The 18,090-nt window shown below is 52.0% G+C and overlaps 1 protein-coding gene across 4 annotated transcripts in view; it reads left to right on the plus strand.

The window, feature by feature from the left end:
* Positions 1-214: 214 nt before the first annotated feature.
* Positions 215-18,090, plus strand: part of VWA5B1 (von Willebrand factor A domain containing 5B1) — a 66,541-nt gene continuing 48,665 nt past the window's right edge. For 2 of the 4 annotated variants that reach the window (XM_032300664.1, XM_032300667.1), the window contains exon 1: positions 215-448. In XM_032300664.1, coding sequence (XP_032156555.1) covers positions 247-448 — 202 coding nt within the window. In that variant the 5' untranslated portion in view covers positions 215-246. Of the gene's footprint in view, positions 1,095-18,090 lie in introns of all 4 variants that reach the window. The other 2 variants (XM_032300666.1, XM_032300665.1) reach the window with 2 other exon arrangements.

Consider the following 18,090-nt stretch of genomic DNA (forward strand, 5'->3'; position numbering starts at 1 on the left):
GCAGGCTCTGAACAGTGCTGCAGTACCCTGGAGGCAGCCCTCTCCCCAGGGAGGAGCTGCCCACAGGACTGTTATCACTGGCCAGGCCCCTTTCTTCAGCCCCAGCAGGAATTAGCTAAGGCTGCGAAGTGGCCTCCAACCTTCTCCAGTGCTCCCGAGAAGGGGGAGGGAAGGGCGAGGGGTGGGGAAGCAGCACCAGCGGTGTGCGCATGGGGTGATTGTCATGGTTACGCGCTGACAAAACAAATGGCTCTGCTTCCTGCAGGCCACCTAAACAGCTATCGCAATGTGGGCATTGATCAAGCAGGCTGCCAGGGCAGCAGGCGCTGGGCTTGGGCACTGGAGCCCAGCCCCAGGCCGCACCTCCAGCAGCGCTGGGTGCAGAAGCAGCCACCAAGCTGGTGGAGAGAGGGAGAGAGGGAGTGCCCAGACACATGTTGCTTCTGGGGTAAGGTAAGGGCTGGCCCCGCTGGAGTGAGGAGGAGAGGCCGGGCAGGGGGATGCCCTGGGCAAGCATGAGTGTGTGTGTGTGGTGAGTTTGTGTGTTTGTGGGCATGTGTGTCAGGGTGTGTACACTGTCTGCAGGCACCACGGGAGGGGTCCAGGATGTTCAGCATAAGAAGTAAGGAAACACGACCACATGTTGCTGCAGGTCCAGCGCTCTCACTCTCTCTCTGTCTCTCTCTCTCTCTGTCTGTCTCCTCTGTTGCCCTTCCTCCCCACTTCTCCTGCTCTGCTGCTCCCTCTTCTCTTTCTCCTTTGCTCTCTGTGTCCGTTTCTCTCTTTTCTGTGTGACTCTCTGCATTTCCTTCTCTCTCTGTCTCTGTCTCTCTCTTCTCTGTCTCTGCCTCCCTCCTCCCTCTCTCAACCTTCCATCCCTGCCACCTGTTTCCACCACCTCCTGGTCAGTCCCCCATCATCCCTCGTCTGTCCTCCAGAGCTCTGGGGCAGTCAGGAGCTCTGCAGGGTGCCCACCCCGGCGGCTGGGCTCACGCCTGCTGCCCTCCGGATGCCCGGTGGCTTGTGACCATCCCCAGAGCCACTGGCCAAGCGCACACCCTTTTCTGAGCCCTGCGTCCCTGCGATCCTGCAAGGTAAGGGGGCTCCAGAAGGAGAAAAGGTCCTCAGGCAGAGGGAGGCGGCTAGGGGAGAGGAACCCAGCAGCGGGCGCAGTGTGGCGTCTGCTAACGCATCAAGCCTCCGCTGGAAGTTCCACCATAACATCTGCGGCAGCCCCAACAGTTCCACCCCATGCGCCCACCGCACTGCACCGCAGCAGCAGCAGGAGGCCTGGGGGCGGGGGCCAGGCCCGTTCCCTCCTCCCTTCTGAAGAGCAACAGGCACCACAGCATCCTGTCTCTACCACTGCTCCGGGTCCTTCTTTTGCTTTTGCTTTTTCTCTCTTTTTCCTCTTTTTTCTTTTTCCCTCTGTCTTTCTTTCTTTTTTCTTTCCCTCTCTTTCTTTCTCTCTCTGTCTCTTTTTCTTTCCTCCTTCCCTCCTGTCCTTCCTTTCCTCCTTCCTTCTTTTTTTTTTAGACTTAGGAAGTTGAGTGCTCTTCTCCTTCTCTGCTGAGGTGCAGCCCGTTCCCTGGGTTCACCTGTCTAAACCCAGCCAGGTCATGGGGACTGGACAAGGCTCAAAAGGATCTAGATGAACTCCAGTCCTCCTGCTCCTGGGAAGAGGCCGTGAGGACACGAGGCTCTGTGGTCAGCTGGGTTGGCTGGTGGGGGCTGAGCACATGTACATGTGTGTGTGTGATGCATGACGGCATATGCTCTTGAGAGGCATATGAGGGCATGTGTGTGTAAGGGGATTCCCTGGACGGTAGTGACATGTGTTGAGTGAACTACATGAGTTGGTACACGGGTCTGTGGTGTGTGTATATAAATGCATTTATATGACTGTGGGTGCATGTGGGGGAACACCCTGTGTTTGCTGCTGTGCAAGGATTTCAGAGTGCAGGCACATGCATTTGTCCGTGTGCACATGTGTGTGTACATGCAGAGGACTGTGAGTTGAATTTGACCCAGAGGTTGCTGGGCAGGATCCCCAGGGCCTGATGTGTGGCTGCCGGGCCCTCATCACCAGCCTTGGCCAGCATCCATCTCCAGGGATAGCACTTTGGTTGTTTCCTGTCTAGCCCTGTCCAGGTGATGGAGCAGGGCTGGTGGTCACTGTGCCCGGGTGGGTGGCCTGCAGACGCCACTGCCTTGCTGGCCTGAGATGGGCCAAGGCTCCTGGCCTGGAAATGGCTCAGGCTCTGAGCAGCCTCCTTAGCCCTGGCTTCAGGGATTAGGAAACTCGGGAATCCGTGATCTCACAGAAAATGGGGTGAAGACCAGCTCCAGATCGGGGCCAGACACAGCTCTCAGAAGGTGCTCTAGCCATTGGCCATTGAGTGTTAGTAAAGTTGTCCTGACTGGGGGAGGAAGTAGAAGACAGGGAGCCTCACCCAGGGTGATGACACCGGTATTCTGTTCCAAAGGGCAAGGACACCCACTCAGCCATCCCCACTGCCCTGCTCACCTGGCGGCTCCTGGTACCAGAGGGAAGAAGCCCCTTTGTCCTTCCCCTGTCTCCCTCATTGCGGCTTTGCTCCAGGCTCTGCTCTGAGCCAGCGCCTTCCCTGGCTGGCTGGCTTCTTGTTACCAGACAATTGATGCAAATGCTGGTTCTGGCTTGTGAGAGGCCAGCTCCACAGGGACAAGGGACAGCCCAAGGAAGGGAGGGCAGTGGAAGAGGTACCGAGGGGCTCAGGGCAGCACTCCTCCAGGCTGCTGGCATGGGCTCCTTTTCAGGTGCCAGTTGCCCCTCTGCAGAATACCTGGGTTTCTCTCGGTACCCCAGATGGTTCTCCCTACAACACAACGTTGAGTAACCAATGACCAGGCTGTGCAGACACAGGTTTCTTGTGGTCTCACGGGTATCTTCACTCCAGTCAGCCTGGAAGGGGCTTGAGCTAGGCCAAGAAGAAGATCACATAAACAGGAAGCTGACAGACACCCCTGGGGGGACTGGGAATAGCCCAGTGGGGTCACTGGACTGAGTGTGACTCCAGGGCTCCAGGGGTGAACAAGTCTTCTCATCCCATGAAACCTTCTGGGTTCCTGGATTCCTTAGGCAGAGGGGATTGGGATCAGGGGTGTTCTATGTGGGGCTAGGCAGGCTTCCTGAAGGAAGTCACGCTGGAGTGGGAACTTGGAGGAAGCAATGGATGGATATAGCTACATGGATGGATAGAGAGGAGCAGGGAAGTGTTTTCCACATGACCAGGGGTGTGAGTGCCGGCAGGGCTGGGAGGGGCAGGAGGTCTTGGTTGATCAGTGTCAGTTTGAATGAACAGATAAAAGAGGGTGAAAATAGGGAAAGGAATGAAAACCATTGGATCACTGGGTGCCCACTTCATGCCAGGCTCTGGGCTAGGTGTTGGATCTCTGTCCTCAAGAAGCTTGCAGTCTCAAGTAGGGAGACAAATGGTCATCAATTACCCAAGCTTATGCGAAAAAGCACTCACGGAAGAGCTCTAGGATTTGAGGCACAGAGGCAAGGGCTGGGTCAGAGGCACATCTTTGTTGAGTCAACTGCTTATGCACTAAAGCAGAGGAGGGCAAGCTTGAACCTGGAAGAATTTTTGTCTCTAGTGTCTGGTCACTTGCCTGCTTATAGTCCCGGCCCCAAGGATGAGCCTGCAAAAATAGCAGAGAAGGAACAGTTAGACGTGGGGGTGGGGGAAAGGGAGACAAAGAGTAGTACCTAGTTTCTTCCCTGCCTTGTGTCATTCCCTTACCTGGTGCCTTACCCATAGGGTTTTATTAATCTCTACTTTACAGAAGATAAAACTGAGTCTTGGAGAGCTCAAAGAGCTAGCAAGAGCAGACAGCGGCGCCACCCTCTAGAAGAGAACTTAAGACCGCTCCATGGATGGAGATTGTTACAGCAGGATTTAGCTGAGCGAGACTGGATCCTAGGGGCCTAGAGGAGGGAGCAATCACTCCTAGATAAAGAGGTGGGGAAAGGCTTCCTGGAGGAGGTGGGTTTGAAAGGACCCAGTGGGATGAGTAGGTTTCAAAATACAAAGATGGGGTCACGGGGCTCTGGGTTGAGGGAAGAACATAAACAAGGGTGTGAAGTTGAGGCTCACGGAGGTCTGGGGAAGAGCACATACTGTATTCTAGTCTGGAACACAGAGTCAGAGTGGAAGACAAATACGTGAGCAGGCTGCAAAGGGGGATTGTGGGGAGGAGCTGAATTTGACACGAATAAGTCAGGCTTAGTTAGGACAGTAAAGAGTCCCAGAGCAGGAAGCACCGTGGTCAGATCAAGGTCTCAGGAAGACAAATCAACAAGCCTGAGAAACTGAAATCTCACCTCTTGAAGCTTCACTGGGGTCTGGAGGGATCCTAGTCCCCAGTCTGAAAACCCTTTGCTAGATCATGCATTGTGAATCTTCTTAGGGCAAGGGTCCCAGAGTGTCTCAGCACAAAGCCCTTCTCCCTATTCCTGCAACTACACTAAGGAGCAAACTGCTGGGTGCAGGACTCTCTGCAAGAGGTTCCTTCCATGGGTGCCATTGTGGACACAGAAGACAGGACCCAGGGCCAGGGCAAGCAGCTGGAGTGATGGTTCCAACATAGCCTAGAATGGGGCCATTGAGGGAGTGGCTAGAGGGTAGGGGATGGGTTTACCTGGCTCGCCATGGTATCTCCCCTTCCTTGTTCAGGCCCCGTGGAGGGGTCTGCTTAATTATTATCTGAGACCCCACAGATGTGAGGCTGTAGGTTTCTTAAAAGGTCACCCTAACAGAAAAACATTAATGGACTGACCACTTACAAAAGTAGTCCCTGAATGAATGTCTGTTCTTGCTCAGAACCAGTGTTGATCCCTGACCTTCGCACAATACCTATGTCCATCAATTTCTCCGTGGTTGTCAGGTGGGATACGCAGCTGACCATACAAAGCCCAAGGATTGCACAGTGAAAATGACATCATGTGAAAGTTGCAGGAGTTAATGAGGCCAATCAAAGAGGACGTTGGAGGACTCCTAGTCCTACCCAAGGCCATAGATAAATAAGAACCTGGCGGCGAGGCCAGAGAATGACAGAAGAGAATATTGACAACAATGAGTTCATGATAAGAAACTTTAATCATTATGCTGTGACAGTGAAATATGACATTTTTTTTAAAATGTCGTATCATGCTAGCATATAATTTTGTTCAGGAAAATCATGCCTCCATAAACTAATCAATATTTGATTTGTCCTTTGAGCACTGAAAGTTTTGGCACACGGTTGCAACTATAATCTTATTTTGGTCCAATATAAAATTTTATTTTCATATTTTTAATCTCATTTTTCAAAATGAAATCCCAACTGAAATCTTTTCTTCATTCACCCTTTCCTATGAAATGTTGGTCCCTGTTTTAAGTGGATCTACTAAGAGTGGGATTTTTCTGGTCAAATTCTTGTGTGAACATGGGGAGCTCTCATGAACAGTGTTTAATGCTTGTGGTTTACGGATGAATTACTATGGAGTCCTTCCAGAACCTGTACTATTGCCTTTCAGGTTTCTTGCTTCTGCATTGCCTGCCTCACCTCAGGTCATTCATTAGTTTATTCAGCATTGAATGAGTGCCTCCGATTGTCAGATTCTCTTCTAAGGCACTGGGAATACAAATTGCCGACAAAATATACAAAGATCTCTGGCTTCCTAGAGCTTATAGTCTAGAGGACCCACTGGCCAATCTCACCTTCCTCCACCTCTTACTCCCTTCCAATACCATGGATTCTGTTCCTGGGACCATCACCTTTGCTCAGAACTCAAACATTCATGGCTGTACTAACCAAGTTAGATTAGTCTACACTGCAGCAAAAAATCAGCAACGTTTTAATTCCTGCTCCTGCTGCATGTCCAAAGTGGGTCATGCCTTTCATGGAGGCTCCTTGGGGGCAAAGTCCTTCATGATCACTGTGGTAGAGAACATGACATGGGCAAGCACATAGTGGCTTTGAAAGCTCCCACCCAGAAGTGACATATGTCACTTCTGCACATTTCATTGGCTGAAACCAGAGGCACATCGAGGCCTTCAAAGAAGCCAGCACCTGCAGCCTACCATGCACCCAGAGGAGGAGAACCCAGAAGACCTGTACAACAGCACGAAGATCACATGCAGCATTATTCAAGAGCAGCATCACAGCCTTTATCAGAATACTTATAAGAAACAGCTAGGTGTGGAGAATACTTATAAAGGACAGGTCATCTTGGGTTGAGTCCCTTTGAGGGTCTTAGCCCGTTTCTCTGACCACTAACATTCAGGGCTGACCAGCAGATATGATTGCCTGGTGGCCAGCAGGATTGGCTTCTGCCACTCTCCAGCCCCAGCGCAGCAAAGCAGCAGGCCCCCTATTCACAGAGGAAGCTCTTCCCTGGGAGCTCCAATTCTCTCGTGTTATTTCCCCTCTGAGCCTCTGTCTCCTGATCCTTAAAATGGGATAATAATCCTTATTTTGCTCCTATTCATAGAGTTCTATTTAATTCATGGATGTGAAAGTGCTTTAACTATAAATTGCTTTCTATGAGGCATGGAGGCTCATTATTATCACTCTTATGACTCAGTCGTGGATTTTTTTGGGGGAGGGGACAGAGTCTTGCTCTGTCACCCAGGCTGGAGCACAGTGGTGTGATCATATCTCACTGTAACATGAAAGTTCTGGGCTCAGGAAATTCTCCCACTTCAGCCTCCTAAGAAGCTGGGATTACGGTGTGCCTCCACACCTAGCTAATTTTTGTGTATGTATATAGAGATGGTCCCCCTATGTTGCCCAGCCTGGTCTTGAACTCCTGGCCTCAAGTAATCCTTCCATGTCAGCTTCCCAAAGTGCTGGGATTGCAGGCATGAGCCACCCTGCCCAGCCTCAGTGGTGGATTTGAAAGGGTAAGCTAGTCAGGGGCTAGAACCTCTTCACTCCTTACAATTCCATCATTTTTAACACTTTCCTTTGAATTCTTGAAGACTTTTCTAAGATACTCCATTTCTAAGATTCCTTCCAAGCCTACCAGGAAGTCTGGGCTTGATTAGCTTCGCCCCCACATCCCACCTTCCCCCACACAGGGCAAAGCCACCCACCCACCTTTACAGTCAGCCAGACATTTGTGCCTGGCACTTTACACACAGTCCTTTCTCACCATCCTGATGCTGTAAAGCGAGCTCTACTTCTGTGCCCTTTTATAGATCAGAAAACTGAGGTCAGGGAGGTGAAGTAGCTGGCCTGTGTCACCCAGTGCTACAGGTCAGAGCCCGGCTTTGAGCCTGATTCCTAGAGCCCGAGGAGCTCCTGGTGCCCAGGTTGGCTGACCAGGGGACTCTGCAGCTGGCCTCCTGTCTCTGCTTCCTTGTCCCTGGCTGGTTAATCTCTGTTGCTGACAACGCCCTGTGTTACCTGGGACTCTCAAAGAGTGGATGTAGGCTCCTGTAACCGTGGATTTTGCTATGGCATAGTGGTAACTGCAGAGGCACTGGAATGAAACTGCCAGGGTTCAGTCCCCAGAGCCATCTCTTCCTAGCTTTATGACCTTGGGCAGGTTTGCTAACTTCCCTATGTTCACTCAGATCACCTGTAGAAAGAAAAATTGCACTTACAGGGACATGAGAGATCCATGTGATCATCCACATAACTTTCTCAGCACGGTGCCTGCGACCCAAAGGCAGAGCTTGTGCAAAGTGTCGGGAACCTCTCAACCCTAAAACCCTGATTCCTTACACCTGGTCGGCGGTGGGGAACTTGGCATCCTAAATGCAGCCTCTCCAACTCGCTCTCCCTTCCTTCTTAACCTTCAGCTGGCTCTGCACCAGCTGATCCAAGAAGAGGAGCACTAACAACTTGGCCCGAGGTTTTCCTGCAGCAAGATGTCCCGTGAGATCCATTTTGAGGCCTCTTTGTGTGTCCCCTGTGTTCGAGTTTTGTTTTTTGAGACAGAGTCTCACTCTGTTGCCCAGTCTGGAGTGCAGTGATGCGATCTCAGCTTACTGTAAGTTCTGTCTCCCAGGTTCCAGCGATTCTTGTGCCTCAGCCTCCCAAGTAGCTGGGACTACAGGTGCCTGACACCACACCCAGCTAATTTTGTATTTTTAGTAGAGACAGGGTTTCACCATGCCGACCAGGCTGATCTCAAACTCCTGATCTTAAGTGATCCTCGCACCTCAGCCTCCCAAAGTGCTGGAATTACAGGTGTGAGTCACTTCGCCTGGCCTCCAGTGGCGTCTTGTTGAAATGTCTTCGAAGTGGGAGTTGTCTCTAGCATGCTGGCTTGGTAGGAGAGAGAGCCAAGGTATTGATCTACCATCCCCCCTCAAAATGTGGGGAAGATGCTGTCTCCTTTCCCCACTCCTACCCCTCCCTCCCCACTCCTAGAAAGCACCACAGAGGGCAGGAGCCAGGGAGAGGTGGACCCTGGAGGTTTGCCACAGTCAATGTGGAGGGGTCACAGGCCCTGTGCAAGAGCAACTGGCTGGCAGATGCACTGACTTGGCCTGAACTCCTGGACCTGGCTGGAAAGGAGCAGGCAGCAGCGGGGCGCCGCTAACCTAGGCTCTGAGGCCAGATGCTTAGATTCAAATCCCGGCCCACCACCCACTCATTGTGTGACCCTGAGATTTTCTTCATCTCTCTAGGTCTTAGTTTCCTCTGCTGGAAAGTGAGGATGATCTGCTTCATAGGGTCTTTATGGGGATTCAGTGTGAAGATCCCCCTGGCACTCAGGAAATAGTGCCACCTCTGAGAAGAGACTAAGCAGCCAGACATGCAGACCCCTTAAACTGGGCAGGGCACATGAGGAATGGGTATACACCTTCAGTCCCCATGTGGGTTGTCGCTCAGAGCAGCTGGGAACATGCCATTGGACCCTGGACTGTCAATTTGGAGGAGTGGGTGGGATGAATTCTCCAGGCTCACCACCTCTTGTTAGATACAGGTGCCAGGACCCAAAGCCCAGAGGGACCCCATGGGAAGGACCTTCTCTGGGCCATTCATGTGTTCATTCAGCAAATAAGTATTGAGGGGTGATGAAGCTTTGTGGTTAGGAGGTCGATTTCTGAAGGTGGAGCCCAAATCTCACCACCAGCTCCACCATTTATGAGTGTATTACCTTGACCAAGAAATGTAACCACGCTGGGCCTCAGTTTCCTCTTCTGCAAAATGAGGATTATAGCCGTGCCTACTTGGTAGGATTGTCCCGAGGATTACCAGAACTAATTCATGAAAAACACTTAGAACACCACCTGGCACCTACTCATTGCTCAATATGGGTTAGCTGGTGTTTTTTGAAAAGTTTTAGGCGCTGTTCCATGTGCTAAGAACCATAACAAGGAGGAAGTATAGCTTTGGCACCTACCCCAGGCCCTTAAGACCCCACCAATCTTGATGCCCCACCAGCTGTGCTCCGTGCAGCTCTAGGAGGTGTGGCCAGGCCGTATGTGTGACGGCAGGGTCTCAGTCTGGGTCTCACTTGCAGTTGGTGGCAGCTGGTCCTCAGGCCAGGAGGGCTTTGACTCCCCATCCAGTGCCCTCTGCCACCCCACAAAGCCTCTCTGTGGAGAGGGGGCTGTGTGTGTGCGGAAGCAGTCACACAGACTGGCCCAAACTACTCTGGGACCTCAGACAGAAGCGAAGGCAATGAATGTATTCTTTAGCCAACACCTAGGCAGGGGACCCTGGGATGGCTGGGTGGCAGGTCTGAGGGCTGTCGGTGGCCAGAGACACCATGGGGAAATGCCAAAAGCTCAGGGGCCCAGATGCAGTCATAGTGAGTGGGAGAGTGAGGCCAGGAGGAAAACCCAAAGAGAAAAGGGAATTAAAACAACAGCCAACATCTACCGGGGACCAGAAACTGGGGCGAGCATTTTCTAGGGCAGTATCTCTCTTGCAGGCCCCACAGTAACCCTAAGAAAGAAACGACATTTTTACCTGCCTGCTATACAGAGGGTGAAACTAAATTTCAAAGAAGCACCCAAGGAGAGAGCACTGGAGAAGGAAGAGGAAAGGCAGGCTCCGGGGGCAGAAATTCACTTCCTAGCCTGTCATTTTACCACTTCGAGGTTTTGCAGGAAGGCACAGTACCAGGATTACTCTTCAACTCCCTAGGAGCCCCACGGCGACACAGTAGCTCTAGAGGGGCAATGGTTGGATTCCAAAACAGCCCTCCCTCTGCGCCCGCCACCGGCCGGTGAGCCCCTCAGCACACGGGGAGTGGTGTGCTGGAGACAGGGACAAGTCTCAAAGCCACATAGAGAATGTACTTAGTGCTTTTCAGGGAGCCACAGGGATGCTGGCAGCTAGGCTGGGTGAGCTCGCCTTGCAAACGTGCCCCTGGAAAGGCGGGTGTAAACTGAATTTGCGTAAATAAGCACAATTTTCCCATTGATGTGGGGGTGCATCTCTGAGTGACCCTCAGTGGGCAGAGGCTCCAGTGCAGGAATCTTACTGTACCCCCAGTGAACAGGTGTGGCACCATTTCCATCTTTGTAAGCTAAGCCACCCCCTCCTTGATCTGATCCAACAAGAATCTTTTCAGATGCTTAGCCCAGATAGATGGCCCTCATTTATCTTTTCAGATGTGGATGTGCCTATTTCTCCCTTCTTCAGCAGGCCCAGACACAGTCTAGCTGGAAGCCCCAGACACCGTGGGTGGCTTGGGCCCAGCCTCCCTTCCGGACTGACTGTCCAGGACGTCCCCACTGGCTGGACTCCAGGTCTCTCAGGCAGTCTGAGGACAGCAAGCACTGAGAAGCCTGGGCATTCTGTGCCTTGGCTATTTCCCCAGCCCCCAACCCCCTCACAAAGGACACTACAGCTATCTCCAGGATAGAATCTCATGGGCTCTGGGCTGAAATAAATTTCTCCCGTTGTTAGATTCCTTAGATGAGCCCGTAGCCAAGGCCTGTATCCACCATGTAACACATTTCATTCTATTTATTTGGCCACTCATTCATTCATTCATACATTCAACCAATAGAGCACATGCCATCCATTGATTGTTGAGCACCAGCTACGGGCCAGACACTGGGCAGAGACAGAATATCCTGCCTCAAGTTCTGGGGGCTGACTGCTCCTGGTTGGGGCGGGTGGGGGACAGGACACAAGGCCTGAGGGCAGGGGCCCTGTACATCTTGGCCACTGTGGTAGCGCAGCCTAGCAGTGTCTGGCACAGAGCGGGTCCTCTATATAGGTCTGTTAAATGGACACACGGCACACGGATGATAACATGAGTGGCGTGACTGTGCTGGTGGCAGGGGGCAGTCCTATGCAATGCAGGACCCCGAGAAGGCTCCATGGAGGTGGTGACATTGAAGCTGGCCTTGAAGGATGGGTAAGGAGGGAGGAGTGGAGACAGCATTTCTGACAAAGCCCACAGCGCCAGAAGAGATAAGAGCAGCAGAAGGCAGCCCTGTTTGGAGGCATAGCAAGAGGTCTTGACTGGCTGGAGCACAGGGCAAATGGGGTGAGGGTGGGCCTCACAATCATGGGTTTGTTACCCACCTTGGCTGGTTATAGGCCTGTGTGAGGAGGTTAAGAGGAAGGAGACCAGAATACGAGAAGCCCAGAATTCTAGAAGGTTAGAACAATCAGACCAGATCCAGGGAACCCACCGAGTTGGCCCCACTTTGATAAGGGTATTGGTGCTGTCTGTGGTTGGGTGCCTTGGAGCACAGACTCCTAAAGGGGCTATGAGAGCATGGACTTCCTAGAGAGGCTGGAGATAAGAAAAGGAATGAGGGCCCCTAGCCCCAGGTAAGAGGGCAGGTGGCAAGCCCAGAATTGCATGGTGGGCTCACAGTCTTCATCTAGCCCAGGCCTAGCTGTGCCCACACAGCTGGGGGACACCAACTCTGTGGAGCAAGATCTGGGAGGGATCGGGCCAACGTGAGGGTGAGATGCTTCTAGAATGGCTTTGCAGGTGGAAGGAACATGTTGTTTCTGGGACAACAATGTGCTGGGCATGCAAGGGGCAAGGGTAGATTTCAGCAATAAGACCAGAGTCAGGTCAGGGGTTACTAGGGCAGATGCCAGGCAGAGGCCCATGGAACCTTCCCAGCTCAGACCTGGAGGAAGTTAAGGCACAGGGAGGTTAAGCAACTTGCTCAAGACTGTGCAAAATGTGAATGGCAGAGCCCAGCAGAGTGACTGGCCAATTACTCCGGAAGTGGCCATCCCAGGGACTCTAACCTCAGGCAGTTCCCCAGAGACTGGGACCTAGGCGCCCCTAACTACTACCCCCCAGGCAGGTTCCTGCCTTCCCAGTCTCTTTCTGAAAAGCAAATATCCCCCCACAAGGGGGGCACAAGGGCCTTCTCCTTGACCCTAGGAGCCCTGACACAGCCCCTCCCCCCTCCACCTCCCTTGTGATGGCTGAAGCCAGCAGGGCCCCAGCACTCTCTTTCTCCCTGCCCTGCCCTGCCCATCCTTCTCGGCTGTGCTCAGCATGAGCTGGGAAGCATCCTGAGCACGGGAAAGAACAGGCTTGGGAGTCCGGCTTGGTTTCCATTCAGCCCGGCCACTCTCTGGCTGTGTGATACTGGGTTCTGGACCTCCCTCTGAACCTGAAAACTGGGAGTAGGTGTGAGTATTAGTGATGCATGTAAAGCACTAGAACCTGGTAGGTGCCCCCATTCAAAGCCCCTCCTCCAAACTGAGCATAGCGCAGGGAGCTGGGACAAGGCAAAGGAGGAGGTGCAGTCACTGCTCTTCCGGACCCCGTGGGAAGACAGAGCCAAAGCAGATGAGTGGTTATAGCGCCACAGGATGTGGGGTGTGATAGACAAGGGCCCAAAGGCTGTGAAAGCCCCAAGGAGAGCATGCTGATGGACTGGAGTGTCAGAGAAGGGGAAGGCTTCCTGGAGGAGGTGGATCTAAGCCTTGAATGATGAACAAGCCTTTGAAAGCAGAGGAGGCAAAGGGTCACAAAGAACCTGACATGTTCAGGGCGTGGTGAGAGGATGAGCGTGTCTGGAGGAGGGCGAGCCTGTAGGAGGCGGCAGGTGCTGGCACTGAGAGAGATGGAGACCTAATGGAGAGAGTCTTGAGTGCCACTCTAGACGTTTGACTTACTCTTTTGGACAAAAGCAATGGGAAGCCATTAAGCTCAGGGAAAACGGAGGGTGTGTGTGTGTTTGTGTGTGGTGACAGAGGGGACCACAAGGGAAACAGCCTGGAGGTTGAAGGACCAGGTAGGAGATGATAGATACAGTCTAGGGGAGATCAATGAAGCAGCAGCAACAGGAAGGGAGAAGAGGGGATTGCAGGGGCCGCTCAGACAGAGGCAACACGGCTTGGGAGAAACTCAATGCAAGGATAGTGTCGCCTCATGTTTAAGCGCATGGCTCTGTGGTCCTGCTTGGGTTTACTCTTAATCCTATTGTTTACTGGCTCTGTGTCCATGGGCAAGCTGCCTCACCTCTCTGAGCCTTGGTATTTTCATTTATCAAATAGGAATGCTAAGAGTACCTACCTCCGAGGGATGCTGAAAATCATATATGTAAAGCCCTCGGAGTGGTGTTTCATCCATTCAGCAAACACTTACTGCGCATCTACTCTATGGGCAGTGGATACAGCAGTGAACAAACTAAGACAAAATCCTGGCCCTCACAGGAATGCACCCTGGAAGGTTAAGAGACACGTTAAACCAGATAAATAAGCAAGATCTGCATCATGTGAGATGGTGATAAGTGCTAAGGAAAAAAAGGAAGCTGGGAAGTGTTGGGAGATTGCACTTTTAGAAATGAGTGAGGGGTCTTGAAGGTGGAGCCATCACAGATGGTGTGTCAAGTTCAAGGCTTGGGAGTGGACATGCAGACTGAGCTGGGAAGGCAGCAAACGTTGCCGACATGCGGAGTCAAGGGTTGATGCACTGTTTCCCAAGGACACTCAAGTCACCTGAGGTGATAGCAGGGCTTGAGGAACAGAGAAAGTCATGAGCCAAGCGCCAAGTGTTGACTAAAGGAGTGTGGTTGAGACCTTAGAGAAGGCAAGCCGCAACGATGGGATGGCCAAAAGGCGTCATTCCCCACAAGGAGAAGGGTTTTGACAGGAGAACAGAAGAGTGACAATCTTGGAGCAGCAACTGGGACCCAGGACACAGAGCATCTCAGGAGAGGCACAGGGTCTGGGGGATTTTGCTGGCCATGGAGGGGGAGCTGCAGAGGACACAGGAGAAGGGTTGGAGAGGTGGGCAGTGACCAGGAGCTGGCTCAGGGGCACAGAGTGACAGAGTTTCCCCCATGGGTTGATGGCCCATTACAAGATGGGTGGCACCTATGGTGGGCAGAGAGGGGGTTTCAACCATGGTACATAAAGACTGGAAAGAGAGCCTAACAGATTGAACCTCTGTAGCTTCTCTGTGGAGCTGCCCCTGACCTGGTGGCCAGAGGATTTCTCTCCCACAGCTGAATCCATGCAAAACCCAGAAATAACCAGCCTGGCACTGTGATGACCTATGAATCCATGCATTCATTCAACAAATATTTTTCACTCCTTTCTGTGAGGGCAAACACAGTTCAAGGTACTTAGGATGCATCAATGAGAAAAACAGGCCCCAATCCTCGCCCTTGTGGAAGGAGGCAGATAAAAAGCAATAAACGCAATAAATGTTTTCTATGTAACGCGTTGGAGAGACATGCTATGGAAAAAATCCCAGGGCGAGGGATCTGAAGGAAAGGAGGGGAGGTTTAAAGCAGATGTGCAGGGCCTTCCTGAGAAGGTGCCGTCTGAGTAGATGTGAAGGGGTGAGGGAGCGAGACAGCAGCATGTGCATATCTAGAGGTGGAAGTGAATCCATTAAGGGGGTGATCAGAAGGGAAACCAGCGGGGACCCAGATCAATGGGAGCTTGAGGGGCATGGGGGCCATCAGGGAGTTTGAGTCATGGATCCTTGTCTTCAAAGGACGACTCTGACTGCTCCACTGGGAATAGACTGTAAGGGGACAATGGGCTGCTGCAGTGGGGATGACAAGAAGAGGCCACATTGTGAACTTCCAGCTTTATTTACCGGCTGTCTCTTCCATTAGTATCTCTACTCACCCCTGCCTGTTCCCACTGCAACCCAGCACGTGGTGTCTTCAGTGTCCTTGGGAGGCTGCTGGCACTCATTCATTCATATCACCTTAGAAATATTTATTGAGCACCTGTTATGTGCCAGACACAAATATGAATAATGTCCTGCTCAGAAGGACAGCAGCCATTTGGGATTTATCATCTCTAGGCCATCACCAAAGTTTTTTGTTTGTTTATTTATTTTTTATTTGTTTGCTTGTATTTGAGGCAGTGTCTCGCCCTGTTGCCCAGGCTGGAGTGCAATAGCACAATCTTGGCTCACTGCAACCTCCGCCTCCCAGGTTCAAGCAATTCTCCTGCCTCAGCCTCCCAAGTACCTGATATTACAGGTGCGCGCCACCACCCCCAGCTAATTTTTTGTATCTTTAGTAGATACAGGATTTCACCATGTTGGCCAGGCTGGTCTCAAACTCCCAGCCTCATGATCCTCCTGCCTTGGCCTCCCAAAGTGCTAGGATTACAGGTATGAGCCACCACGCCTGTCCCAAAGTGTTGGTATTTAACAGGCACACCATATTGAACTTTAAGTGTCCAGGTTCAGCCCAGCGTTTTATCAGGAAAACACAGTCCAGAGCTCCAAATCATTGCAATGTTTCTATGTGCCTCTTAGAGAATCTAAGAGGGAACCCAATTTCTAACTCCAGGCACCCCTTCTTAAAAACCCTTTTTTTCTGCCCTCCCCAGTCCTCCCTCCCTTGCTCTTTAAGCGCCCCCCCATTCCTCCCTCCCTCTTCTCCCCTGGTCCCTTCTGCCAGCTCCACTCAATCCCTTCCTGGCTTCTCTCTCCTCACCAGCTCTTTTCTAGATGCAGCATCCCAGAAGTCAAGGATCTGGGCAAAGACACGTTGTGTGGTGCACTGGGAAGGAGCTAGGGAAGGTCAACATGATGTCGACCCTCACACACTTGATGAGCCCCACTCACACCAGACACCATTCCTGAGGCCGACCCCTGGCTTCCTACTCTCTGATCTGGAGATGCCATGGCCTCGTCCCTGTCCCTGGGTGTTTCCTGTGACCTGCGCCCACCTGAGGCCCAGGTTGGGACAGAACTGGAAGGGAGGACACTCAGCACAATCTGCTCCGGTCCCCATGGTCCCCATGGTCCCCATCTCTCATGGGGATGATCCTGGGCCCCTCCCAGGAGAAAGGCCTACATGTGCCCCCACTTAACTGTATGCCCTTGACGCACCTCAAATCCACATCCAAAGCTGGCACCCTCCCTTGGGGCCTCACTGTCCTCGTCTGCAGAAGAATAATACCTTAGAAGGTGTTGTGAGGATTCAACGAGATAATATACGTGCCTGGCACATTTTCAGTGTCTAATAAATTCCAGCTGTCATTACCATGATCTTTCCCCACTCCCACACTTCCTCTGCTGCTGGATTATAAACTCCTGGCAGTTTGGGCTGTTTCATCTTTGTATAGCCAGTGGCTAATTCAGGGCTGGAATACGGTAGGTGCTTATCAATCCTGGATGAATTGATAAAAAATATGCATTAACCAGGCCCCCGTGGGATTTAAAGTTTATTCTTTCCAAGAGGTTCTAACATTCTTTTTTTTTTTTTGTAATATAGATTTTGGTTTTTTATTTGTGTGTATATATATTGGGTTTTAAAAAATAATTTCAACTTTTAGATTTAGGGGGTACATACACAGGTTTGTTACATGAAGATACGGCCTGATGGTGAGTGTTGGGGCATGAATGATCCTGTCACCCAGGTGGTTAGCACAGTACCCAACAGTTAGTTTTTTAACCCTTTCCCCACTCCTTCCCTCCGCCACCAGTAATCCTGAGTGTCTGTTATTGCCATCTTTATGTCCATGAATAGACAATGTTAAGGTCCCCCATTTGTAAGTGAGAATGTGCGATATTTGGTTTTCTGTTCCTGCATTATTCCCCTGGGCTAATGGCCTCCATGTTGCTGCAAAGGATATGGTTTCGTTCTTTTTTATGGCTGCATGACATTCCTAAAGTATCAGTGCTGAGGGAGTCTGCCGTCTGTTATCAGATGTCCCTGAGCTAAGCCCTGCTCCCTGGGCCAGGGACAGTGTGGGTAGACAGGGTTGGATAAGACGCCTGTGGCAGAACTCCACCCCAAGGTGGCCTGGAGCTGAGTTCCGAGTTCTCTGCATGTCTGGGTGCTGGCTCCCTAAGGCTGCGTTCCCCAGTCAGCATTCTAGACAGCAGCGAACCAGGATACAGAGCAGATGGAAGGTGGAGAGGGGGACACGTGGCTCTGTCAGGAAATGAAGGCCGCCATCTTGTCCTCACCCTTGCCCCCTGCCCCCCCACCCCCTCGAAGTTGCCAGGCTTTGCTCCAGCCACCAGGACAGAGATCTCCTGAGAGAAGGCCACTTGGGGAGACAGCACCTCCCTCCCTGCTCTTTATCTGCCTGCTCCTGTCAGTCAGTCTGACAGGAGATAAGCCCGGAGCTGTCTGGGCCTGAGCCCAAAGGGAGAACATAATTAAAAAGCCACTGCTGGCCTGGCAGGGTGCCGGGGTGTGGGGGGGGCACCTGAGGATCTCAGCTGGGGACATGGAGAGGACCCAAGGGGAAACAGTCCCTTCTTTGAGAAAGAGCAGAGTAATCAGCACTCATTGAACAGCCTTGCAAATAAAGGGCAGCAGGCTACCAGCCCAAGGAAGATTTGCCTGGCACCTACCCCCAGACAGGAAAACCCAGAGGGAATGTGACCTCACACTTCTATTCCACACCCTTCATTTGACTTTGCTTCCCATTCCCACCCCACTTCTCCAAGGCATGTGACTTCTTGGGCAGGGGGTCTCAGGAGGCCCGAGATCATTGAGACATGGTCCTGAGAAGTGCCACGGAGGCCTTCATGCTGCAAAGATGAAAGCCATGCATTCTCTCATTCATTCCAACAGCACAAAGGGGGTTGTGAGGCCAAAGTCAAATCAATGCAAAGCCCAAGTCCATCTGGGCCATGCCAACCTAGGTAGTGCCCACACTCTAACGGGAAGCAGA

Source organism: Sapajus apella, unplaced genomic scaffold (assembly GCF_009761245.1).
Source record: "Sapajus apella isolate SASKATOON/1434 unplaced genomic scaffold, GSC_monkey_1.0 scaffold43, whole genome shotgun sequence".
In the NCBI taxonomy this organism is placed as follows: Eukaryota; Metazoa; Chordata; class Mammalia; order Primates; family Cebidae; genus Sapajus; species Sapajus apella.